The 24,258-nt window shown below is 54.3% G+C and overlaps 9 protein-coding genes across 9 annotated transcripts; 4 read left to right on the forward strand and 5 right to left on the reverse strand.

Moving 5' to 3' along the window:
* Positions 1 to 900: 900 nt before the first annotated feature.
* On the forward strand, positions 901 to 4,203 carry CGCS363_v008282 (uncharacterized protein; the record flags this gene model as incomplete). The annotated part of the gene is made up of 2 exons (XM_036640131.1): positions 901 to 1,183; positions 1,235 to 4,203. The coding sequence occupies 2 exons, from the start codon at positions 901 to 903 to the stop codon at positions 4,201 to 4,203; spliced, it is 3,252 nt and encodes a 1,083-aa protein (XP_036495037.1).
* A 997-nt stretch (positions 4,204 to 5,200) lies between these two features.
* Positions 5,201 to 6,520, forward strand: END3 (Actin cytoskeleton-regulatory complex protein END3; the record flags this gene model as incomplete). The annotated part of the gene is made up of 3 exons (XM_036640132.1): positions 5,201 to 5,437; positions 5,500 to 5,734; positions 5,799 to 6,520. The coding sequence occupies 3 exons, from the start codon at positions 5,201 to 5,203 to the stop codon at positions 6,518 to 6,520; spliced, it is 1,194 nt and encodes a 397-aa protein (XP_036495038.1).
* A 414-nt stretch (positions 6,521 to 6,934) lies between these two features.
* Positions 6,935 to 8,354, reverse strand: ptaL-3 (Oxidoreductase ptaL; the record flags this gene model as incomplete). The annotated part of the gene is made up of 3 exons (XM_036640133.1): positions 6,935 to 7,156; positions 7,230 to 8,006; positions 8,238 to 8,354. The coding sequence occupies 3 exons, from the start codon at positions 8,352 to 8,354 to the stop codon at positions 6,935 to 6,937; spliced, it is 1,116 nt and encodes a 371-aa protein (XP_036495031.1).
* A 1,842-nt stretch (positions 8,355 to 10,196) lies between these two features.
* On the forward strand, positions 10,197 to 10,641 carry CGCS363_v008285 (putative acyl-CoA-binding protein; the record flags this gene model as incomplete). Its single annotated transcript, XM_036640134.1, has 3 exons — positions 10,197 to 10,293; positions 10,359 to 10,426; positions 10,492 to 10,641. The coding sequence occupies 3 exons, from the start codon at positions 10,197 to 10,199 to the stop codon at positions 10,639 to 10,641; spliced, it is 315 nt and encodes a 104-aa protein (XP_036495032.1).
* Positions 10,642 to 10,816: 175 nt separating this feature from the next.
* Positions 10,817 to 12,487, reverse strand: CGCS363_v008286 (putative tyrosyl-DNA phosphodiesterase; the record flags this gene model as incomplete). Its single annotated transcript, XM_036640135.1, has 3 exons — positions 10,817 to 11,229; positions 11,289 to 12,054; positions 12,113 to 12,487. 3 exons carry the CDS (start codon positions 12,485 to 12,487, stop codon positions 10,817 to 10,819), a joined length of 1,554 nt encoding a protein of 517 aa, XP_036495033.1.
* A 585-nt stretch (positions 12,488 to 13,072) lies between these two features.
* On the reverse strand, positions 13,073 to 14,777 carry Ank3-5 (Ankyrin-3; the record flags this gene model as incomplete). Its single annotated transcript, XM_036640136.1, has 3 exons — positions 13,073 to 14,279; positions 14,337 to 14,422; positions 14,493 to 14,777. The coding sequence occupies 3 exons, from the start codon at positions 14,775 to 14,777 to the stop codon at positions 13,073 to 13,075; spliced, it is 1,578 nt and encodes a 525-aa protein (XP_036495034.1).
* Positions 14,778 to 15,211: 434 nt separating this feature from the next.
* CGCS363_v008288 (uncharacterized protein) lies at positions 15,212 to 15,664 on the reverse strand (the record flags this gene model as incomplete). The annotated part of the gene is made up of 1 exon (XM_036640137.1): positions 15,212 to 15,664. The coding sequence occupies one exon, from the start codon at positions 15,662 to 15,664 to the stop codon at positions 15,212 to 15,214; it is 453 nt and encodes a 150-aa protein (XP_036495039.1).
* Positions 15,665 to 16,896: 1,232 nt separating this feature from the next.
* On the forward strand, positions 16,897 to 19,317 carry CGCS363_v008289 (Uncharacterized protein; the record flags this gene model as incomplete). The annotated part of the gene is made up of 3 exons (XM_036640138.1): positions 16,897 to 17,087; positions 17,164 to 18,910; positions 18,970 to 19,317. 3 exons carry the CDS (start codon positions 16,897 to 16,899, stop codon positions 19,315 to 19,317), a joined length of 2,286 nt encoding a protein of 761 aa, XP_036495040.1.
* A 718-nt stretch (positions 19,318 to 20,035) lies between these two features.
* Positions 20,036 to 23,189, reverse strand: CGCS363_v008290 (Phospholipase D1; the record flags this gene model as incomplete). The annotated part of the gene is made up of 10 exons (XM_036640139.1): positions 20,036 to 21,355; positions 21,408 to 21,510; positions 21,563 to 21,844; positions 21,901 to 22,000; positions 22,051 to 22,170; positions 22,221 to 22,244; positions 22,308 to 22,578; positions 22,664 to 22,674; positions 22,728 to 22,901; positions 22,973 to 23,189. 10 exons carry the CDS (start codon positions 23,187 to 23,189, stop codon positions 20,036 to 20,038), a joined length of 2,622 nt encoding a protein of 873 aa, XP_036494354.1.
* Between the last annotated feature and the right edge of the window lie 1,069 nt (positions 23,190 to 24,258).

The raw sequence follows: 24,258 nt of genomic DNA on the forward strand, positions 1-24,258 counted from the left end.
GCCGTTCGGTTTGCAATCATGGGAGGCGCCGGGGTAGTCAGTATACCCCTTTTTTCGTCGGCGAGGGCTCATTATTGAATATAGAGACTGGCTGTTACTGCTGCCAACAGTCTGTAGGGTATGCAATAGATGTGTGCCGCTCCAATCTCGCAAGATGCTCTTCGCTCTCTATGCTTAGCATGGCATCTCATGGAAGGACACATGTGCTGCTGGGTCTTCTCGCACTTGTCGACGTATGTTCAGTGATGCATTCCAAGCTGTTCGCTTATATATCGTATAGCTTTACTTGGTCTCGACTATCTGCTTGGAACAGACATAGGAGCACCCTGGAAAAGGAGTCATGATGCTGCAGGCAGGCTGGGCGAAGAAAACAACATCGCGATGTCCCAACCGGATCGGGGAGGTGAAGGACGTCGTTGGACTTGGCTTGGAACTTCCACAGCTGGCCCTTTGACGAAAACTTCACTTGGCGTCTTTGGGGGGTGTATTGTGCGATCTGGCGGCCGCACTTCTTCACCTCGACCAAGACCACTGGTTCTCAGCGAGGAGGAAGGAGCGACTCCTGCTAGCCCGGTCTTGCTCCTGCCTTCTCCTTCGTTGACCGGTTTTCGCGCGCACACAACGCACGAAAATCGGTCAACCCGCAATCTTTTTCTCATCTCTTCTTCTCATCTCACCCAACCTTGGACTTTTCGTCCACCTTCCCTCCACCTCAACTTCCCTCTCCACTCCACCGTCGCATCAATCATCCCATCCTTTTGCTACCTTCAGCCAATATCACCACCATCCCTCGTTAGGTGGTGATAGCGGCAAACACCATTGCTTCCAAGTATCTATCCTGATTATCTTACTCGTCTCAACTACCCTCTCTTACCTTCCTGCAAAATTCGTCGCATCAACATGGCGGAGCCCGATCATGGCAGTGACGGCAGACAGCTGCGTCGGTCAACCCTAGCGCACCAGCCCGGTCGCTATGCTGAGATGCTGGTGGCCGGAGTCGAGAGACCAGCTTTCACTGTTCCTGATCCTGTCTTCGACCCTGAGCCTGCTCGCCACTGCGCTTTCCCAACCATCGAGCTAGACCAGCACCCGGGACCCAGCGAGCAGTTCATTGAGGCAAGGGCCAGAGGAGACTGGCATGGAGACAATCATTCTCTCGTTCAATATTCAGACAGCGATAACGGTACGTTCCCCCGCCCCTCGACAATCCAGACGTTTTCCTAACGCAAAGTAGACCAGGATGACAACCAGGGTGAACGTCGAGCGCTGGTGGCGCACCTGCCCCCGCTGGATGCAGGAGATGATGAGATCATGTGCGGCATCGAGGAACAGAGAGAGGAGAAGAACGACATGCAGACTACAGGCGAACTGCGAACCCCCAAGAGAGGCGAAAGCTTCAAGGAGTTCTGTCTGGCTGTGACCAATGATCTGGACTGGGGATCGCCTGAGCCCGAGCCAGAGCCAGAGCCTCAGCAACAGATTGACGAAGGTCCTCAAGGCGAACTCGAGTCAAGAATGGATGGCACGTTGCAGAATGAATTTGATCCGGACTCCTGGGACAGCATCGGTACCGGAGCGCAATGGGCAATCCTGTCGACTCTCTGCCAAGCTCATAAGTTCTCAGTGGCCGTCCACCGCCTGAACCTTACGACAGACCAGATCACAACTTTCATCCAAACCTACATCAAATGTCATGAGGAGATTCAGGATTGGTGCAGAAAGATTGACAGGATCCCAGTATCTGATCTCATCCGACGCGCCGAAGACGGCCTTCACTCAGTGGATGAGTACGTCAATTTGGCTCGGCCTAGACTCCCCACGGATATACTCTTCCAGCACGAGATTGAGCTAGCCGGTGCGTTCTTGCGCAAGTCAGGCCATTCTGAGCTTGTTCACCTCATCGACAAGTGGCGTGGCACGTCTACAAACTTCGTCGAGCTCCCCATCAATCAAGACATGCTATCTTACTGCCGTGTCAAGCTTTACATGAGCAGAGGAAGCAACCGTGTGCAGGACTTCCAGCCCATCGAAGACCAAGAGCCAGAGCTGTGGCTCAAGCGATTGCGAGAGCCAGAGGATTTCAACAACGGAGTTTGCCACTTCTACAAGTATTACGGAAACCCCTATGCGCTCAACGTCCTCGACCCTCTCCTTCCACAGCAGCAACAGCTTAACGCAAACCGTGGGGTTCCGATTGACCCCAGTTTCGTCATAGAAAGAGATGAGTCCGGCCGGGCTTTGGAGAATGTTCCCGGACGGCCTTTGCTTGATTACCGCGAGCCAACCGGCGATGAACAGCCACTGCCATCCGTGGAGCAAACAATCGCTCACGACCTGGCTGCTGGCGACGCACACAATCGGCCTCGCAATACCGCCACGTTGAACCAACAGGAATTCCAAAAGACAGCCGGGGGAATCGTGGGAGTCGCAGCTCCTACAAAGACTAGTAATGCTGCACCCAAGCAGACCACCTCGTCGAGAATAGCAACTTCTCATCGGTCCAGGCTATTCAACAAACCTGCCCCTGGTCAACAATACACGTCACTGGCGGCCAGACGCGGAACTGGAAGCTACACTTCGCCGTTCATCCTCGACGCCTCCGAGTCTCCAGAGTCCCAGCCAGTCCGTAGTGGCCTTGATGCGGTCGTGGAAGAGAGTGAGCCAGCGCACTTCGAACAGACACAAGTTGACAGGAAACAGACTAGAGCCCACGAGAGCGCCGAAATTCATAGTGAAGCAGGAAACGTCTTGGAACCTGTTCCAAACCAAGCCCCGCTCGAAACCTCTTGCGTCGAGATGAGCTATGCTTCGCAGCCAGCGCCCAAATCATCTCGCAAGCGGGCGTGCGATGACAGCGATGACGAGTATGAGCCGTATGATGATGGTCAAAATGATGACGAATACCTGCCCCCCGCGAAAAAGCCCCGAAAGGCGAACACTAAGAAGCCGAATGCTCGAAACAAGACGATGCCCGCAGCGCAGCAGGCCCGACAGTCGAAGCAGACCAAGAGACAGCCAAAGCAGGTTGCTACTACGATGGCGAAGACTGCCAATCAACCTATTTCATCCGCACCGGAGGCTTTTCATCACGAACTTGCTCATGTCCAAAAGGCCAACCAGGCTGGATTCGCTCCAAACCTCCCCATACAAGCCGCACAGTCCGAGATGAACCAGCGTGGTACTTCGCAGCTCAGCAACTCTGAGAATAATCCTACGCCTTCTGTTGTACCACAGCCCGTCAAGCGTGGCCGTGGTCGTCCTCGCAAGCATCCAAGATCCGAGGATCTCGCTGCCCAAGGCGTTGGAGCTCAACCCGCAGGTTCGCAAGAGCCTGGTAACGCAGCCGGAGCTGAACTGCCCACTACAAAGACAACCTCCAAGCCCACAGTAACCAAGCCGAAGAAGAAATCCCCAAAGACACAATCGGATTCTGATGCTTCAGCATTGACAGCATCTGCAGAGACATTTGGTCCTTCTGGCAGTTCTGAGAACTCCACGGCCCCAGCACCAACGACAATGGAGTCTTTCGCCGAACTCACAACAGGCAACCAGCCACAAGTGGCCAAACCCAGGATAAAGATCAAGAACTCGAAAGTCCAGACTGGCCAGAAGTGTTCGCCAGTGCCTTCTCCAGTCCTGCCTCCCCAGGCAATGCCTGCCTCACAGCCTCAGAACTGCACCGGTGCTCAAATGGGACACATCAGCTACAGCCAACCAACTTCACAGTCTGCTACTCGCACCCAGTCGCGTCCCGCCCAAGCTCTTTCTCCAGAACACATGGAGTACCATCAGCGCAATAAAAAGTCAGCCCATGAGGCGGCTTTTCGACCAGAAGCAAGCGTGCACAATTCGCAGGTTGGCTTTGGATACCCAGCCTACAGGAACACTTCCCCCATGCCGTTCGAAGCTACCGCTGCTACGGGCACTAGCATGCAAGTCCATCAAACCAATGCACACGCAGGCGGCCAAATTTCCCCATTTGGTGTCGCTTCTCAGCACCCACAAGCTCGTCCTCAGTACTTTGAGAATAGGCTGGGATCGGAGGCAGGACATCATCAAGCGCCCCAGGCCACTAGCCAACAGACAGCTGTCCAGCTGGCTTCACAGCCTGTTCAATTTCCTTCTGTTCTCAGAACGGTTGAACAGCAAGTCAAGAACACAAAGAAGGCAAAGCACGCAACTGAGAACTCAAAGAAAGACTGAGTGACGTTATGAACTCAGCTATGATGTGCTGCTGTCTGAAGCTGCCTTGACTCCGATCTGTGAAAAGAGACGAACAAACGAGACCTGCATACAGAAAAACTACACCAACTTGGCACTACAGGTCGCCAGCAACACCTTCGCAGGCACATACGATTGCTACAACACTTGCTCACTCAGGGTGTTATTTTCTCCACATAAGAGAACGTCCTTTACTTGCTTTTTTCTTTTTTCCTTTCTTAAGAGGATAATCCACTTGAATGCGGGAGGCCGGAATCTTTGGAGGAACGTGGATAGCCTCTTTTTTGCTTGCTTTCTTTTTGAGATTGCTTGCATTTTATTTGGTTGGCCGCAGACACCAGTTTGGAATTTAATTTTCGGCTGCTTCATCTGGACATAAGCCTCTTTTTCATGTTGAGATACCAAAACATTGAGCCGGCTTGTAGAGTAGTACAGAATGAAGAAGATTGCTTACATGCCGTGATTCCCACTCTGTGTAATGCCCTCCCTCACTGAATTTACTTTGGAGAAAGACTAGGAGGGTAATTCTTCAGGCGTGGTTGAGCCATTAATGTTATGTAATCGCACGATGAGCTAAGCGTCCAGGGTACCCTAGTCGACCACAACAGTGGGTCGAGCTTGCATCACCGAGCTTCACAGGACGTTACGGCGTACACCCAGTCAAGTCAATGCACAGAAGCACCGCCTCCCACTTTGAGAACCACCCCCGACTTACCCCAAGCCACGTCCTTGGCCAAGCTTCGCAAGACTCAAACTGACGACGGTCCACTCAGCAACGACAACTCTCCGCTGACAACTGGTTCTTGACATTTACACCCGTTGGCGCCCAATCTTCTCCTTTGGTGTCTTCTCGAAAAGACGAACAGGCCAATCGTCTCCGACGCTGCCAAACGAGGCCCGAGCATCTTCAGTCCGCTGGCGCCGCCCACCTTTGCACACCACCCCTCCGAACGCCTCCAGCACTCGTACAGACATCAACATGGCTCCTCGCATCGAAGCGCAAGAAATTGAGACGTACTGGAACATCTTTTCGGCTCGGACGGGCGGGTCGCAGTTCCTGACAGGAGAACAAGCCGCGCCGGTGCTGAAGAATAGCGGCCTGACGGACAATCAGCTCGAGCGGGTTTGGGATCTCGCCGACGTCGACAACGATGGCAACCTCGATTTTGAGGAGTTCTGCGTTGCGATGAGAGTCATTTTTGACATTCTGAACGGAGTGGGTGCTGCTGCTGGTTGGTCTTCATGTTTTCAGCTGCTAATGACATTGTGTTCGATAAGGAGTACGCAGACGTCCCCACGACGCTGCCCGATTGGCTCGTGCCCGAGTCCAAAGCACATCTTGTCCAGGCGAATCGCGCGCTCACAGGGAAGCAAGTTGCCTTTGAGCAGGTCGAGGACGATCCGGACTCTCCTGGTTTGAAGGACGGCTTCGACTGGTACATGACGCCCCAGGACAAGTCCAAGTACGAGTCGATATACCAGGAGAACCGGGATGCGCGGGGAGAAATCTCATGTACGTCCAAGCTCGCACGCCCCCTGCTGCCGTCATTTTGTTTGCTGACCTGTGATGGCTGCAGTCTCTGCCTTAGAAGACCTCTACGAATCCCTCGATGTTCCCGACACCGATATCCGCTCCGCGTGGAACCTAATCAACCCCTCTGCCGGCTCTTCCATCAACAAGGATGCTTGCCTCGCCTTCCTCCACATTCTCAACAACCGCCATGAGGGCTTCCGCATCCCGCGGACCGTACCCGCGTCCTTGCGCGCCTCATTCGAGCGCAACAAGATTGACTACCAACTCGACAATAACAATCCCGCCTCTTCCCGTTGGGCCACAAAGGCAGACGACTCGACGGCAACGGGACGGAAAGCAAAATTTGGCGATCAGTATCTTACTCGCCTTGGTCGCAGCGGCTTCAAGTCGAGCGGCACCGACTTCTCTACTTCCAAGACGGATGACTGGGAGGAGGTCAGGCTCAAGAAGCAGCTCCAGGAGCTCGACGAGAAGATGGCGCGTATCGAAGCTGGCGTGGAGCAAAAGAAGGGCGGCAAACGAGACAGCAAGCCCGCTCTGGTCAAGCGGGAGCTCGAGCAGCTGCTGGACTACAAGCGAAAGGAACTCCGGGAGCTTGAGGAGGGCTCCGGCAAGGCCAAGGGCGGAGCTAGTCTCAAGAGCGTGTCTGAAGATTTGCAGACGGTGAGAGAACAAGTGGAGGGTCTCGAGTCGCACCTCTCCTCGCGACAGCAAGTACTAGAGCAGCTGCGTCGGGATATTGAAGATGAGAAGCTCAGCAGATGAGAAGCAATGTCGAACAAAAAGAAAGCATGGCGGTCTCATGAGCCCGGCTTGGGCTATTTCGTTTCTGGGGCCTGGTGCGGCTGGGAATCTTTCACGTCAAATTTACGCGGGAGTCCTTTTTTTTTTTATAATAATCTGTCCCCTTGCTTTCATGCACTTGTGCATGCAGGACCATAATGTTCATCTTGGGAGCTGTCACGGACGCGAATCCAAAGAACGCTCTGCTCGGCGGAGGAGTTGGCAGATTGCACTAGATAGATTGGGGTAGTCGTAAATATAGTCTGCGAAGAGCCCACTCCTTTTCAGATGACGGAGAAATGTCTTATTAAGAGGTTGTAAGATGTAGGTACAAATAAAACGGTTACAAGGACACCCCCATTGAAGTCGTCGTCATCGGCCTTACTCATCGCCCGCTCACCATTGTGAACCATTTGTATACTTGGGTAGCCAGTCTGAGCCCAACGTGCGACCTTTGACGGCCCAGACGAACAGGGAGGGGACCTTGACCCAGCCGACGCGACCGGCGCCGCGGCTACGACCAGTGGAGCACACAAAGATGTCGACCGGCATGCCCTTGACGACTTGCTGGTCCTTGCCCTTAATGGCGAGCTCGATATTCTTTACGACGCCGGCGGCCTGCTCATGTGATTTTGATTAGTTTCGGTCACTTGTTTGTTTTCGAAACGGAATGGAGGGAGAAACAACCAACCTGCTTGTCGGTCACCATGAAGCCCGCGCGGGGTTTCGAAACCAAGTCTCCGCAGGCCCAAACGTTGTCGGCGCCTTTCACGCGCATACAGTCATCGACGCTGACGTATTTGCGCTCCGTCAGCAAGCTGGGATCCAAGAACTCGGAGTTGGGGATCAGGCCCATGGTCGGGAGGTAAAGATCTGTCTTGAGCTTCTCGCCGTTCATGAGCGTCACCTCGGTCTGGCCGTCTGGCAGGGGACGGGAGTTGGCGACCCGGGCGTTTCGCTTGACTTGCACGCCCAGCCGGACGATCTCGTTCTCGATGCCCTTCGCAGCGTGATCCGAGCCGAGAATCTCTTCGTCGCCGCTGAGGAGGATGACCTCTTTGTCCTTGTACTCGAAACGGATTTCGGCGGCGGTCTCAACACCGGTGGGGCCGGCGCCGGCGACAACAACGTGCCGGGCCGCCTTGACCTTCTCCGCCGTCTGGTGCAGCAAGCCAAGCGTCTTCTCGTGCGAGTCGGCGCTCTTCCACGGCATGTCGGGGCTCGCGGACCGGGCGCCGGTTGCGAGCACCAGATAGTCGTAGGGCAGGGATCTCGGGCCGGAAGCGGTGGAGACAAGGGCCGACTTGCGAGCCAGGTCAAGGCCGGTGGCGGTGCCGAGAACGAATTCGAAGCTTTCCTTTGGGTAGTGTGCGAAGCCGGACTCAATCGGTTGGAAAACCTGCTCATCCTTCAATACGCCCGGCACAATGGCACGGACAGATGCCATATTCCAGTAAAAATGGGTTGTCTGCCATGGTGTCAGCCCGAAATGGCCTTTTTTGGGACCTGTTTTTTTCTCCGAGGGAATCGTGAACCCAATAGCAAGTCCTTTGCCGCCCCCATGCGTAAGACGGTGGATCGCCAGCTAATACGCCGCCTCCCCACGGGCGTCCGAAGCGTACCGCAGTACTCTCCGGTTCCTGCAATGGTCGTCCGGGCTCCCAGTTGCTCTACCAATCAACATATGCACATGTCTTACCTTTGAAACGAGAATGACTCTGAGATCCTGCTCATCCTTTCTCGTGTACTTGAGCAGGCGGTGCGCAACCGCGAGGCCGCCGTATGCGGCACCGAGGATAACGACTGTCTTGACCATGTTGATGTCGATTTGGGGGCTCGATGCTGGCGTTAGGTGAATGAAAGCTATGAATTCTTGTGCAGATGGAGATACTGCGCTTGAGAACAAGTTGAACCGACCAATATGTATCAGCAATTGCCTGAGGGTATTCGTCTAGTCGTCCAAAAAAAACTTAAGAATCATGGAAATTTCCTAGTAAAACACCTGGCAGACTTCTGGCTTTTATTTGCATTCGCACTCTGCGAGGTCCGAGACTTGCAGAGCAAAAACGGCATGGAGTGCACCCTTCGGGTCGCAAGGAGCAGATACGCGTCCTCGCCCAGAGCTAACGAACAACGCGGAAGTCTCATTAGTATTCTTGGACAGGTTTCAGTGTCCAAGTCCGTGCCGGTTGGTGATACAACATGTGGTAGGTCAGCTCACCCAGTATTGTCCGTCCTTGACCTGGTAGAATGTCGATCTGCGGTGTCCGCCCGGGCTTTCCCCACGCGCAGACCAAGACTTGATGGCCTGTCATTTGACGGCGTTGCGGAAGAAGGGATGAAAATGAGATTGGCCATCCTGCAGTGTGCTCAATGTAGAAAGCCGGTGCAAGCAGAGAGTTGATGGAGGGGATTGCTGAGATCATCTGCGTTTCCCAGTCGTTTCCTAACGGACTGATGTCGGTTGTTTTGACGCGTCAACGCCCTCTAGGACAACACGGCAAAGTGCGTCGCGCAAAGCTGCGCGGAGCTGGCAGAAGCAGTTATCCGATTCGTCTGGTCATGGATCAAGCGGCAGGAAAGCGTTGCGCAGGAACCTTATCCAGACATGAGCTCAATGGCCATGGCAAACCTGGAAGTATCCACGCGAGTGCTCCAGCATCAGAGTGCTGAAGAGGTGTACGGCCCTGACAAAGCGCATCCTGTCTGTGAAGCCTCTTCGCTTCACGGAAAGGCAAAAGTGCCGACACCGGCGAGAGCAGCACACACCAGAAACGTTGCTCTAGCAGAAGGAGGACCCTCAAATGGCTGCTCATTCAAGCGGTCAGTGGCAACCAGAAGAGAGCTGAAGCCGCCTAGATCGAGTGGAAGAACGCCTGCGAGGTGCTCCTCTACGCATAGTAAAGAGCTCGTCACCGTCGACGAATGCCGTGCGCCCAATCAAAGTGCCTGGCGGAACTCTGCGGCTAGCTCAGTCGCAACGTGACCGAACGGCCGTCTCCTCGATGGCGTCGGAGGGCGAGAGGCATCTTGGAGCCGAGGTCAGCCAAGTCCAGTCATGCTGGTACCCAAACCCCCGTTGAGAGGTCTGCCAACCCCACATGCGCTGGAAGGACGTTAGCCAAGCACCTGCACCATCGCTTTGGCCCCCAGTCCAGTCCGTTCCTTTCCCCAAGTTCCAAGCTCCGCCAGAGCTCTATTGTGGGCAGCCACCTGCACCTCTTCGTGAGCCGTGTCGGCAGGGACCCAGTCGCTGTGGCAAGGGACTTCTGGCCTGTGAATTCGTCGAGTGATACCTTACGTCCATACGTGCTCGGTAGTAGTACTTGGCGGCTATGACATAGAGCAAGGTGCCAACGGCAAGTGCTGCTTTGTGCGAGGTGGCCTGTGGCGGTGCAATCAGCAGCAATGCCAGGGCGCCCACCTCGAACTAACCTAAATGACAGCATCAGCTGCCCCGCGCGCATATGATGAAGCGTGGGCGGGCGGGTGGACCTCCTAACCCCGCCAAAAGATCCAACCCTTTCCTCCGCCTCCCAACACCGGGCAACCTTCTCCACGAAACGCTCAACAATCCGTCCTTCGACCATATCTCGAACCAGATTCTCGACACCTTTAGACCTAGATCTTTCTTGTCCAAACGGACCTCACATACACCATGTCTGCCCCTCAGAGCGAAGCCTTCAAGCAGGCTGTCATCGACAGCAAGAAGCTTACCCAGAAGCCCAGCAACGATGAGCTCCTCGAGCTCTACGGTACGTTTTCGTCGCCTCTTTTGCAAACTTCAAGCTTTTGTAGCTGACGATCTATCGCACCACAGCCCTGTACAAGGTCGGCACTGGCGAGAAGATCGCCGATGCCCCCAAGCCCGGCATGTTCGACCTGAAGGTAAGACCTGGTTGCCGTCAAACCCCCGCATCCCACGTGCAGTGCTAACGAGACACACGATACAGGGCAAGGCCAAGTACAACTCGTGGCAAAAGGTCGTCGACGAGGGCAAGACCGTCGAGCAGGCCCAGGAGGAGTACATCGCTCTCGTCAACAAGCTCAAGGAGTCTTACGGCTACGACGCCAACAAGGAACCCGAGACCGTCGGCGCGTAAACGTACCGCGAACATAGGAATGCCATGAGAAACGACACGGTTTGAAGCGCAATGACGAGTCTAGTCGCAGACACTTCACATGAAAATCTCCAAGGATCAATATTACGATACCACATGTCCCTTGACAGACAACCGCGCCCTCCGTTCGCATGTGAAAGTGTGTTGCCCCGTCCATCTATGCTACTCCCCAAAACCTTCCCATGTTGTCTGGTTCTGCATGGGCCATCGTTGCGACCCAAGGTATCTCGTCCTTTGCATAATGCTGAAGTGGTAGGTTGTAGGGTATGCGAACGCCAACAACTGGGTTGCTTCCTTCGGTGTTGTTCGAGGGCAAATCTGTCTGGAACGTGCTCACCATGGTCGCCTTTTCGGCCATCATCTCAGGCCATACCAAGACGCCGATCTCCCACGAAGCAATTCTCACCTCCTGCGAGGCTCCTGCCACCTCGCCCCATGCCTGCTTTGAAATGTTGGCCGATGTGACGAGCGCCCAGTCGACTGACTTCTCACCATATCGAATGTATGTCTTTATATGCGGTGCAGCTCGCTTCCTGCCGGCCTCTCTCACGGTCGCTGTTTCAGATAATGCTACTACCTTGTCAGTCATGTGGTTGATCAGGCTCGATGAGCACAACACCGTCCCTCACCTTTTCCATTGGGGGCATCGTTTCCCCAGTGGCAGAAGAAAGGATGCAGATAGGCTAGTTGCTTCGCCTGCTGTTGGGACTGGATTTTGGTGTGAATTGACCCACCAGATGCATAGCCGTCCAAGCTTCTCCTGATCTCGTCTGCCGTCGGAAACACAACCTTGAATGTTGGCTTGGTCTTGTTTGGCCCCTTGTCGCTGGATTCAGAGAGAGGGTTGAAAAGACACTTCTGAATCCAATTGTCGGTGGGTCCCAGAGTAGCGATGGACGAGATCTGGACCACAATCTCCGACTTGCCGTCCTGGACAGGAACATGGCGAAGTACGTGCTTTAAGGCGGGCCAACCCCATAATGTTTGAGAGGTGTCATGTATTGAATGGCGGCCCGGCACGCTTGCGATGAGTGCAGCCTTCACGCTTGAGAAGTCATACTGGCTCAACTTGTCGACCAGATCCCTGAGCATGGGTCTCCGAACATTGTAAGCTTTCAAATAACTCAAGAGGTCGTGCTTGAATCTCTGGCCGGTCCCGATAGCATTTTCGCAGGACGTACTGTCCTTTTCTTTCAGCAAGCGAAGAAGGGGCGACATCCAGACGGCGTTTGTCATGTTGGTCCAGTCCTTGGCGATCATGTTGGCGGTGTGTATGACGACCTGCGCCGAATCATCATGGCGGACCAGTATCATCATTTTGGAATGATGCGTGCCAAATATCTCTGGCATATAGGCACCGTGGAGCTCTACATTGCTGTACGCTGAGGCTTCCTCCTGGGCCAAACGTGAGCAACTGTGCCGCTATCGGCGTTGGGATCTTTCATGGACTTACTTGAAGAGCCAAGCGGTTTGGGTCTTCTCTTTTCCAAAAGCCATGGACCACGTGGACTTTAACGAGACTCTTGGTGTCCTCGTCGAAGTGGCTCATTAGAAAATGGATATCATGCAGGTAGTTGAACTCCCAACACTCTGCGATCAAGGGGTCTCCGAGGATGTCTTTGAGGGCAACTGCATCTCGATTCGCTGCTTCTGGGAGATCCCGGATCCAAGTCAGCTGGAATGGAGATTTGATGCGCTGGCCACCATTGTTCTTCTTGTGAGGAGGACTGATCGGTCTGCTTAGAGATCGCGGCCCTTCTGCCTGCGTCGACGTTTCCGAGTCCTCGACGTCGTCACATATGCGGGCTCTTTTCGTGGGCCGTTCCATCTCGAGCATCCAAGAAACGACGCTTATTGAGAGTGGCCGCGTTGATTTGCGATCAATAATTTGTCGCCAATGTTGAATCGTGGACGAATACCTTTTAACGAGAGGAGGGAAGAGAAAGGTGGAATCAACAGCGGTTGCTCTTGCATACCTAAAGCAGCGAGACGCCGGGGCTTGGGCTGGTGCGTTGGACACCGCGCCTGCCTGCAGACCCATGTACGTGCTTGTAGACATGGACCTCACCTGCATAAAGTATTTGTCTGGACAGAATCGGACCCTGTTTCCAACAAGAAGAAGGCTTCTGCTAGAAAGAAGAAATGAAACTTGCATCATCTGCTTTTTACGATTTCAGGCTTGAGCTTCACACTCTGTGTATATCTTGGGTTCCCTGTGAAGTGGCATCTGAAAGCAGTGGCGCAGGGTTCCAGGGCCGAAACCTTTCCCCTGCAGAGCCACTGTGCTACCGACCTTTCCCTGTAAATTACCGAATGTGCCTGGAGGTAGCGCTGCCGCAGAACACCGCGATGGCGCGACATTCTACCATCCCGATCTCATCGTTCAGTTACGACACTAACACAACCAACCGACTCAAGAAAACTCCTCTATGGCACCAGTTGACAGAACCGTGTTCATGTATGCCAGATTGCTCTCAAACGTTCGATTGTCGTCACCGTCACAGGCGGCTTTCGGCCCGCCAATCTCGGAGATGGCATCCTCTTCGACCGAATCGACGTGGTCTCTCGTCCTAAACAGCCCCAAATTTCGTTTCTGAATTTCTTGCAGAAGCTGTTTGAAAAGGAGAAACTCGTCATATGCTGGCACGGTATCTCCTGGCTGGCGCCTGGCTTCCTCGCCGAGCATTCTGGCCATCAAAATCTTCATCGGCGGGTCACCTGCAACGTTTGGCTGGTTTGGACTTAGACCCCTTATGCAGCCATCCCTAAGAATCTCGATGACGTCCAGATTTGCACTCTGAGCCGCCAAGTGCAAGATACCAGACCCATTCTTATCGATCGCATCATACTTCGCTCCTCTTTTCAACAAAAGCTCCAACAGGGCGGCGTTTCGCCACAGTATAGCGTCGTGAATGGGTGTTCGACCTTCATAACCTGCCTGCTTCGAGGGAAGGTCGATGTCCATGCCATTATTCACGAGCAAGTCCAACGACCGTTCCCAATTGCGTCTCCTGAGGTCATTTCGCTCAACATTGCATACTCCACGAGCAAACCATGACAGGGGAGTTTCCCAGTTCAGGTTCGTCTGAACAATGGTGTCACATCCATGTTCCAGAAGAATTCTAATCATGTCGGGGTTGTTGAAAGCGAATATGATGGGAGTCTCCCCTCTGGGCCTAAGGTGATTTTGAACTCTAGCATGCACATTTGCCCCAGCTTTCAAGAGTGCCGAAGCCATCTTGATCGAGCCGGGCGGCTCGTAGTGGGCAGCGTAGTGAAGAGGTGTCCAACCTCCTCGCGTTCTCACTTCTAAGCCAGCGCCTCGGCTACGGAGGACCTCAAACGACTCGTAGTCGTTCAAGAAGATTGCCCAGTGCAGTGGAGACCACCCGATATCGTCAAGGCAATCTATGTCGGAAGGAGCCTGTGTAATTGCATCTGATAGGGGAATCGGAACAACTCCGAGTACAGAATCGTGTAAGAGCGTTGAGTTTTCTCCTTGTCGGTCTTCCCCACGTGCAAGTTGCTCAATCATATAGCGATGGTCTGGATCGAACGTGGAAAGATGGTCTTGCTTCGATGCGGAGTAGAGAATTACACGTGCCCGCTTAGGCACAGTCCTAAGTAACAGTGAGAAATGGACTATTTGAGTTGCTTGGCGCATTTGGTGAACAAACCATCCTGTCATGTTTCGAGTGCTCCTCGACCAGCCATGATCGAGAAGAAACTTGGCGACCTCCAGGTTTACGTTTCGAAGTGAGATCTGGAAAGATGCCAAGAGTCAACGACAGACGAAATAAAGATAACCATAGAGTCGTAGCGTGTCAGCCTACCATGAGAAGTGAGTTACCAGTTTCATCAACGTCTGTTGGCAGTACGGTTGAGTTTGAAATGCCTCGTTTGATCCAATCTATGTCGGAGTTGTAGACCGCTGACAGCATCTGCACACTTGGCACTACCCTCGGAACTTGCAAATACAAGCTCGACCCCAATCCAGTGAGACTCCCCCAAGAGGTCGTGAGAAAGACGGCTCTGGATACGAACCATTTCGGAAAGACGTAGATGAGTCGCAGAGATGAATGATTACGGCACCCTAAATCATCGCACTTCCGGGGCATCAATAAGGGCATGTCGTTATACTCGAAGAACAACGATCCTAGCACTGACTGTACCCATGTCGGTGTCCGAACCGACGAAGGTGAATGACACTGGCACTTGCAATAGGGGGGGCAAACCTGTCGGAGTGAGGCGTGCACAGAAATCGATGACAGGGGCTCGTCGACTCCGGCATTCGACCTCTGTCCATGGGGAGTGGATGGCAGTGATAGATCTGCGCTCGTGGCCTCAGCGGCTAACATCCGATGAAGTGAAGCGCATATGTCGTTGTTCTTGCTCTGCGTTTCTCGAAGCCCAGCGTTGCCCGCCTCGATTCTGTCGTTCATCGTTTTGAAGCAGGCACTGAAAGCTTGCTGTCCGTCGAGCACGACTTTTGTTTGCCGTGTACTATGCAACATCAGCAAGTACGAAGCCATATAGTCCGATAAAAATCAAGTCACCTTTGTGACGAAACAAGAGCAATGAAACGCAACATCAAGCTCTGCTTGGTTTTGCTCGCTTTCGCCCGAAGCCTGGCGACGTTGTCCTTCTCACGCAGCCACTTCCGCTTAGAGACACGCAGCTCTCCAACTATATCTGCATGCCGGTCTGACTTTTGGAGGCGTCCGCAGAGGGCTTCTAATTCATTAACGATGGAGGCAAAGTCGTCTTCCAAGGTCTGTGTTGCAGAAGCAGTGATGCCAGGGACGGCTGCATTTTTGGTGTCACCGTTTTCCATCTCCTGAAGAGAAGTTTTGACTTGCTCGGCGACTGCCTGGAGGTCTGTGAGCTCATTGCTAAGGTCGCAGAAGTCCGCTGGAATCTGTCGCATGGAGGAGAAGAACTTGACTCCCACACCGAGGGCCTGAACTAGAGCGATCACGCTCGTCGTGATCGAAAGCGGATCCATGCTAAATTAGTTGAGCAGAGATTTGAGGTTCACATCAGCCGTATGGACCAAGATGTGCAGGACAACGAAGGGCTGCGAGGAGAACGACTTGCATATCAGCTGAGCATCTGGGCGAATCATCTACTCCTTGGCAGAGCAGCGCAGGCCAAGCCATATTGAGCATACGGAGGCGGTGCAGCTCACAGGCAACTGTCAGTCAACACGGCAAACACCTTATCTGAGCCCTTTCAACGAGGCCACGACAGAATATTAGGCCTGACTTGACGAAATATTGCCGGAGTTAAGCGATGAGACTGATATGAGTCGTCACTCTCTCAGTCATGCTAGCCTTATGTAATCCGGGGTCACTGAGAGTTTTCCACTCCAACCCCTGGCTGGAGTGGTGGTTGACGATCCGCACGTGTCCAGGAAAGCAAGACTCTAGACTTTTCCTTGTTTACGAACTCGCTTTCCGCTGCGGGCGGGTGGCAATCTGGATGGAGAACCTGCTTTTGCTAGACTATTCTTATCGCAATGTGTGGAGCCTTGCATTCAGTGATGTTGCAGGGTTGAAGCTTGCGGGGCCTCTGAGTGGCGGGATCGAGGGTGAGACCAGGCGGGCAGCTGGCACCACGCGCTCCCAGCTCTGCGTGCGCTCACGTAATGCTGCTGAAGGTACCCGTGATTGCCTCATCTCTCAGGCAGCCCTTGTCCTTGTTTAGTCCCGGTCCTGCAGTGCTGGGCGTGGCCCTGCGCAACGGCTGGCTGGCTGGCTGGACCACGCTACCCGCAGAATCTTGACACACGGTCTTTCTCCTGACCTGCCAGCCCAGGCCTGTCACTTCCATCGGCTTTGTTGGCTCCTCCCCCTTTGCCAAAGCACCACCACTACCACCACTCTTTTTTTCTCCTTCGACGCCGCTGGACGAATTCGGGAGGTTTGGGCTCAAAGACGAACGAAGGGAAGATCGATTTTATTCGTCTTCTGTCTTCCCCCCGACCGCTCAATCTCCATGACTTCGACTACTCAATAGGTTTACCTAGACCCTTTTTGTGACCCCTCGACCATCACATCACGACACGACCCGATCGATCCACTCTCCTCCTTCCCTCCACGACGCCTGCGCAACCAAGCGCATCCTCAATCGATCGCGTCCCTCTACTCATTTTTCGCCGCATCTTCCACGACACGCTTCGCGACTTCTCTTCCTTCGAACCACTTCGCACCCGCGCGGTGCAACCTCGTCGCCGTCATGAGGTTATCTCCTTTATTCCTATTCCTCGGCTCGTCCCTGCTCGGCGGAGTCCAAGCAGCAGCGAAAGAGGATGATCGCGAGAACACCTACTTCAATTCGATGAAGGTGCCTCCAATACTCGAGCTTACCCCCGATACTTTCGACAAAGAAGTCAAGTCTTCGCAGTTCATGCTTATCAAGCACTACAGGTATGCTTGCTTGCTTGCCACCCGGTTGACGCCGACGACTGTCCAGTCGCGCGATAGGTGATTGACCGTCTTCTAGCCCTTACTGCCCGCATTGCATAGATTATGCGCCCATCTTCCAGACGCTGTACGAATTTTACTACACTTCAAAACCCGAGACCGAGGACAAGTCTTTCACGGAATTCTACGACTTCCGCTTCGCCACAGTCAACTGCGTGGCATACTTTGACCTTTGCGCTTCACACAATGTTCAATCGTACCCCAGCACCATCCTCTACAAGAACGGCGAGGTCGCCGAACTGATCAAGGGCGTCAAGGAAATCGATCAAGTCAGCCCCATCCTTGAAAAGTACTTGGAAGCTGCCAAGCCTGGATCGAGACCCCGAAGCCTCAGCCTCCCTGAAGCTGGCGACAAGTACTCTCCCGACAAGGAGCCTGGCAAGGCCGATGACTCGAAGAAAGCTGCGGACGACAAGACCGATGCCAAAGCTGACTCCAAGGCTCCCGCAAAGGCCGATGAGAAGACCGACGCCAAGGCGCCACCTAAAGAACAGACCCCGCCCAAGGCTCCTCCTGCAAAGGATGAGAAGGCCACCGAGGCCAAGGGCGATGCGAAGGCCGATTCCAAGGCCGATTCCAAGGCCGATTCCAAGGCCGATTCCAAGGCAGATGCAAAGCCGGATGCTGTTAAGGCGGAGACCAAGCCTAGCACCACTGCAGAGAAGGCTGTCGCGACTCCCACGAAGGCCATTGTCAAGAAGCCCACTGTCACCCCCAACAAGGAGGGTATTTCAGTGCCTCTTACCGCGGAGAAGTTCCAAACTCTTGTCACCATGACCCAGGATCCTTGGTTCGTCAAGTTCTACGCACCGTGGTGCCACCATTGCCAGGCCATGGCGCCTAACTGGCAGCAACTGGCCAAGGAGATGAAGGGGAAGTTGAACATTGGAGAAGTGAATTGCGATGTCGAGTCCAGGCTTTGCAAGGATGTTCGCCTCCGTGGTTATCCCACCATACTTTTCTTCAAGGGCGGTGAGCGTGTCGAGTACGACGGGCTTAGAGGCCTCGGCGACTTCGTACACTACGCCGAGAAGGCTATCGATATCTGCGACGGCGTTCAGGACGTGGATGCCGAATCCCTGCAGGTCCTCGAGGAGAAGGAGGAGGTCATCTTCATCTACTTCTACGACCATGCTACTACCAGCGAGGACTTCATGGCGCTCGAGCGCCTGCCTCTCAGCTTGATCGGCAAGGCTAAGCTCGTGAAGACCCAAGATCCCGTTCTCTTCGCCCGCTATAAGATTACCACCTGGCCCCGCCTTCTCGTTTCCAGAGAAGGTCGCCCAACATACTACCAGCCACTTACACCCAAGGAGATGCGCGATGTCCACGGCGTTCTAAACTGGATGAAGTCGGTCTGGCTGCCAATTGTTCCTGAGATGACAGCCTCCAATGCCCGTGAGATCATGGATGGCAAGATCGTTGTTCTCGGCATCGTCAACAGAGAGGACCAGGAAGGCTTCCTGAGAGCCAAGCGCGAGTTGAAGAGCGCCGCCAACGAGTGGATGGACAAGCAGATTCTTCTGTTCCAGCATGAACGACAAGAGCTCCGTGATGCCAAGCAGCTTCGCATTGACGAGGCTGACGATCGCGGTGACCAACGTGCCTTGCGCCAAGCCAAGGCTATTCGCATCAACATGGACAAGTCCGACCGCAAGCAAGTCGGCTTCGCTTGGGTTGACGCCGTTTTCTGGCAGAGATGGATCCGTACCACTTACGGTATTGACACCAAGGATGGAGATCGTGTTATCATTAATGATGAGGACGTAAGTCTTTCCCCACGAAACGCTCACTTGGCAAACAGGCAGACTAATCATATGGACAGAACCGCCGATACTGGGACACTACCATCACTGGTAACAACATTCTTCTGTCGAGGACATCGATCCTGGAGACCATTAACAAGGTCATCACTTCGCCGCCCAAGATCAAGCCCAAGCTTACTATCTCGAGCTTTGAGAAGATCTTCTTCGATATGCGCGTCACCTTCGTTGAGCACCCGTACCTGACTATGGGCTGCATTCTCGGCTTGGCTCTTGGTGCTGCCTCCTGGTTCCGTGGCCGTGTCCGCAGGGGCCGCGGCGGCCACTTCCGCCTGGAGGAGTCTTGGGGGAACAAGGAGCTGATGAAGGAGGGCCTGCTGGGACCCAACGGGAACGGCAAGGTGGACTAGAAGCCCAACGCGCACGAAGAAGGCCTGAGAAGGGCTGAGGAGTTTAGGCACCTCCCCAAACGGGAGTGTCTTCGAAAGTTGGACTAATGGAAAGCCATGAATGAGGCTATGACTATTTGGGCTCGACTAAAGGGCGTGCATGTGCACGTTATGCACGCACGTTTCCGGGGACAGGATGAAGAAAAAAGAAAACCTGAAGCATTGCGATGCCTACTCACGGAGTTGACGGGGACAATTTTATGTTTTTCCTTGCTTTCTTTGTCTCTGAGGGAACTGTGGTGCAGGGCAGGAGGTCTGTATAATACTCTTTGTTTTGGTGGAAAATGCAATGCCCTGCACGCCATTTGACAGATTATACATTGTTTTATTCCAGTTACAACACATCATTATGATGAAGCTCTTGGGCTGACGGGAGATGTGGACTGAGTGCAGGTCAGAGGAACATGCCTTGATGTAGACGAGGTCAACTTGACCACACATGTGAGAAGCCCAAGACGGTGTCAATTGTTATTCAATGTCCGTTGGTACGCAAAGCCAGAAATCCATTCATGACGAATCTGTCTGTTTCCTTGCTAGGATGGTGTCCATGTGTTTGACCTGCCCTGAAGCCTTTACTTTCTTACTGTTTTTTTCTTTTTCTAAATCCAGAAGTCCTCCCAGTATGTCTGTGTGTGTTTCCTGCTTCACCACCCACTGGGTTTTACACGCCACTGCCACTTTATGTGTAGAGCTCATCAGTGAAGCTGTTCAGAGACAGACCCTCCTTGGCAATGTCATCCACATCCACGAGGAAGTCGAGAGGCATCTCGACAATGTTACCGCGCACACGGTTGAGCCAGTCTTTGACTTCCCGAACACCGCCGGGGAACTCTTCCTTGACGACGTGGCCGTACTCGACCTTGCCAGCGTTGTCGCCCTCGCCCTCGCCCTCGCCCTCCTTCTTGGCGCCGGGGATGATGAAGTGGCGGGAGAAGAACTCGTCGTAGTCCTTCCAGGTCCGCACATGATCGTTGGGCACGTTGTGGAATACCTTGGAGAAGACCTCAGTGTTTGTGCGCGCCGTGCCCTCCCACAGGTTCCAGAACTCGCGCGACATAGGATCCTGCACCAGGCGATCGGCGGGGGAGCCCCAGTCGTACACGTTCGGGCCGCGCTCGACGGACGTCCAGTTGTCGTCGGGCCGGTCCCAGCGCTGGTCGGGCAGCAGACCGAGGTGCTTGCGGAAGATCTGGCGACGGAGGGATGCGGCGAACTTGGAGGCTGTGTAGGGACGGCCGGCCATCTCAGACTCGACGGGCGTGGGGTCCTCGATGACGACGGCGATCTCGGAGTCGTGGGTGCCGAGCTGAGAGCGATCGTTGAGGTTGGCGGAGCCGACGATGACGAGGTTGTCGTCGGCGATGAGGAGCTTGGAGTGGATGTAGAGCTCCTCGCTGACGAAGGCGTCCATCTCGGCTTCCGGCTCGCCTTGCCAGGGGACGCTGTGCAGGTCCGGACCGGCGTCCATGTAGCAGGACGAGACGGTGTCCCAGGTGTGATCACCGACGCGGGAGGCGGCCTGCTGGTAGCGGTCGTACTGGGTGTTGCGCCCGCCCCAGCTGGCACCGGTGCCCTCGCCACGGGGCTCGTAGCCAGCACCGACGGCATCGTCATGCTCACGGCGGGCGTCCTCGTACGAGACACCGCTCTCGCGCTCAGCGCGGGACATGTCGGAGGAGACGTTGATGCGGTCGTAGTTGCGAAGGTTGTAGAAGCGGATGTAGCGGCCAGGGTCGTCGATACCGCCCTCGTTTCGGAGGGATTCTATGATGCTGTGTCCGCCGCGGCTGATGGAGTTGTATTGGAACTCCATGATGGCGCGGGTGCCCAAGGCGTCGTCCGCCTTGAGATCGCCGGCGAAGGCGGGAACGGCGGGCATGTTGACAATGACCTTGAAATCCTCGCCGTTTCGGTGGGCGCGGAGGATACGGTCGACGATGGCGCGGCCGATCTTGTTGGTGACGGGGTGCTGCTTGTCGCTCGTAGCAGTGATGAAGAACTTGTCTCTGTTAGAAGCGGTATCGGTTTCAGCAAAGGGGAGGTTTGCTTACCTGGTTCTCCATGTAGACGAAATGTTGAGCCCTGGTGATGGCGTCAATATAGGCATTGGCGATGGAGTGCTCGGTGGGATGGCCGGAAGACCACTTGGTACAGCTAATCTTCATTAGTGATTGCATCTGAGACAGACAGATGGACGCCAGATTACCTGCGAGTGAGCTGGATATTGGCCGACTGATCACCGCGGTCTTGACGCAGAGGCCTGCCATCGTTCTCGGGCTGGTCGTCGCTGACCATCAAATGGCTCATGCCTCGGTTGATGCGGTCTCCGAGATCACCGAAAAGATGGCCTGCCTGGTGGCCAGCGCCGCCGAAGAAACCACCGCCCTGGCCGTCCTCGGCAATTCTTCCCGACTCCTGGCTGAAGCCGTCGATTCTGCCATACTTTCCAGGGTTCTTCTTGGTGTACTTGTCATCAAAGATGAAGTTCCTACATCCAAGTCAGATAAAGTGTTGCTGCCGCCGAGGAAGGCAGAATGAACCAACCATCTGTCGACAAAGTGTTCCGACAAGCTTTGAACGATGGGACCACTCAAGCTGATGGCAACATCAGACCAGCCCATTCGCGAGCTCTTGGTGCGGTCGACTAGCGAATGAGTGAGTATGTGTCTCGAGTGTACGGAAATATTGACTGACGCTTGTTCTGCTCCCAGTTATCAACGTCGGCAAAGTCATAGACACGCGCGTTGTTGTAGTCTTGGCCAGGGAAGACGATGGCATCCAAGTTGCCGGGATGAGCGTCCGCAATGGGATGACCTATACGTGTGTCAGAGCGGCGCTTAATACCATTCCCAGTTCAAACTCACTGTTGGTATCCCATCTACCGAAGCCTGAAATCTAGTTAGCGGAGTTCTCATCTTGATTCAATGGCTCAACCGTTACTCGTCACTTACACATATCCAAACCTCCCATGAAAGCGATTTTGTTGTCAATGAGGCAAAGCTTCTCATGGTGGGCCCAGAACAGAACGACGCCGTCGGTGGCGGTACCGTAGATGGTCTTCAGGGCATCACCAGAGAAAGTGGATAGCTTGAACGTGCTCAAGGACAGGTTTGAGAAGTTCTCGCCAATCTCACTGTTGAGGTCGTATCCAGTGGGAACATGGTCAGGGTGTCGAAACACGCCGATGTTGGGATGAAGGCTTTCCAGGTAGGTCCTTGTGTGCTTGAGAAGATATCAGCATGAGTCAAGTATCGATGGTGTTCATGGATGGAGCTTTGGTTGCAGGTGTGCATCGACATGGACTTACAGATGACTTCACTATCGAGCGAGTTAGCTCTATGAGACGGGTTCTGACATGGATGAATACTCACAGGTCAGTGCGGCCTCGACTTCCTTGTAGACAATGATGTTGACCTTGACACCTCGCTCAGCAGCAGCCTTGAGCAGGTTGTCGAGACGGTATTGTTCATTGGCAGAAGGGGGCCGGCGCAGGTAGAGCTCCGGGCTCAACCACCAATCCAGAATGTAGATACTCTCGCGGGCCTCTGCATAGCGACGCGGTCAGTCGCAGTCAATAGTGCCGGCAGGATGCTCATGTGTGTGTGTGTGTTCTTACGCTCAATGGCCTCGGAAACGGCCCAGAAATAAGAGCATCCGTCGACATACCACTTGGCGTTGCCGGTGGTCTGCGCAGCAAAGGACTGGAATCGGTTTCCAGTGTGGGCATCGGAATGGTGCTCCTCGCAGGAGTGACCGGAGTGAGTGTGCGCGTGCCTCTCTTCCCCAAAGAGGGCTTCGACGCCCCGCTCCACCTTGCGGAAGATGCGATCCATGAAGGCGGGGAGCTGCTGTAGTCAGACGGGATGAGGTCGTGGCCGAGACCGATTAGGTCAAAATGAGGATGTGGTACAGGGCGAGCGAGTGCACGGGAAGAGGACGGCTGCCACGAAGAGAGGAGATGGTGGTGCTGTTGGCTAAGCTTTTGAGGAGGGGAACCGGGAGTTGAAGTTGACGATGAAACAGGGTCTGGAGAGCGACGTCAGAGGGGCAGCTTACATAGATTCAGGTACCTACATCGGATTTACCTCATGTTGTTGCGGTGAAGGGGAGGTGAGACGACACCTCTCGGATGGCCCGTGTGTCCGGGGCTCCCGCGAGTGGATTGATACGGGAGGTTCCCATTGCGCCGAGTTGTGATAGCCTATGGGAAAGGCCATCGTCAAGAGGGTTGCAAGGGTGAGGTGGGCAAACCTGATTTGTCTGTAACATGTGTCCTTCAGCAGTTTGACCGCTGGGGAAGAGGGGAATCCATGGAGGGGCCGACGCTAGGTGAGGTAGACTATTCGCAGACTGGTGGGTGGGTAGAGAGATACAGATGTTTGTTTACTCGTCAACAAGAGCTCTGTGCATGCATGCATGCATGGTTGGCTGCTTTGGCATGATGAACGAACCGTCGGATACACAGCCAGTGCCTCATCTCTGCCAAGGGCCGCAACTATCCGTACCTTACACCGGTTGAGATCTGGCAGACGCCGGCGCAACGTCTCAGCTGCCGGGCTAGTCTTGACAAAGACCGAAGGAAGAACGGCTGTATGCTGAGGCCCGACATGCCGCGTCAGTCGTGCCAGGGACCGCTTCGAGTTGTCGGCTGATAATATGGCAAACTGTCTAGTGCATGCAGTTTGTCGTCTTTTGATACCTATTTCCTTTTAGTTCCATAAGACTTACTTCGCTACCTACCTAGGTAGGTAAGGTAAGGAAATTACAGATACCTACCTATTTACGAATACCTTACAGTTGCAACGCCGCGACAGCGTCCGAGGTCGGGTGCTTCAGGGCGGCACACTACGCAACGACTTGTAGGTAGCCAAGCCACCTCAGGTAGGTAAGGTAGGTAGGTAG

The sequence above is a fragment of the Colletotrichum siamense genome, assembly GCF_013390195.1.
Source record: "Colletotrichum siamense strain Cg363 chromosome Unknown KSG_Cg363_contig05, whole genome shotgun sequence".
Taxonomy (NCBI): Eukaryota; Fungi; Ascomycota; class Sordariomycetes; order Glomerellales; family Glomerellaceae; genus Colletotrichum; species Colletotrichum siamense.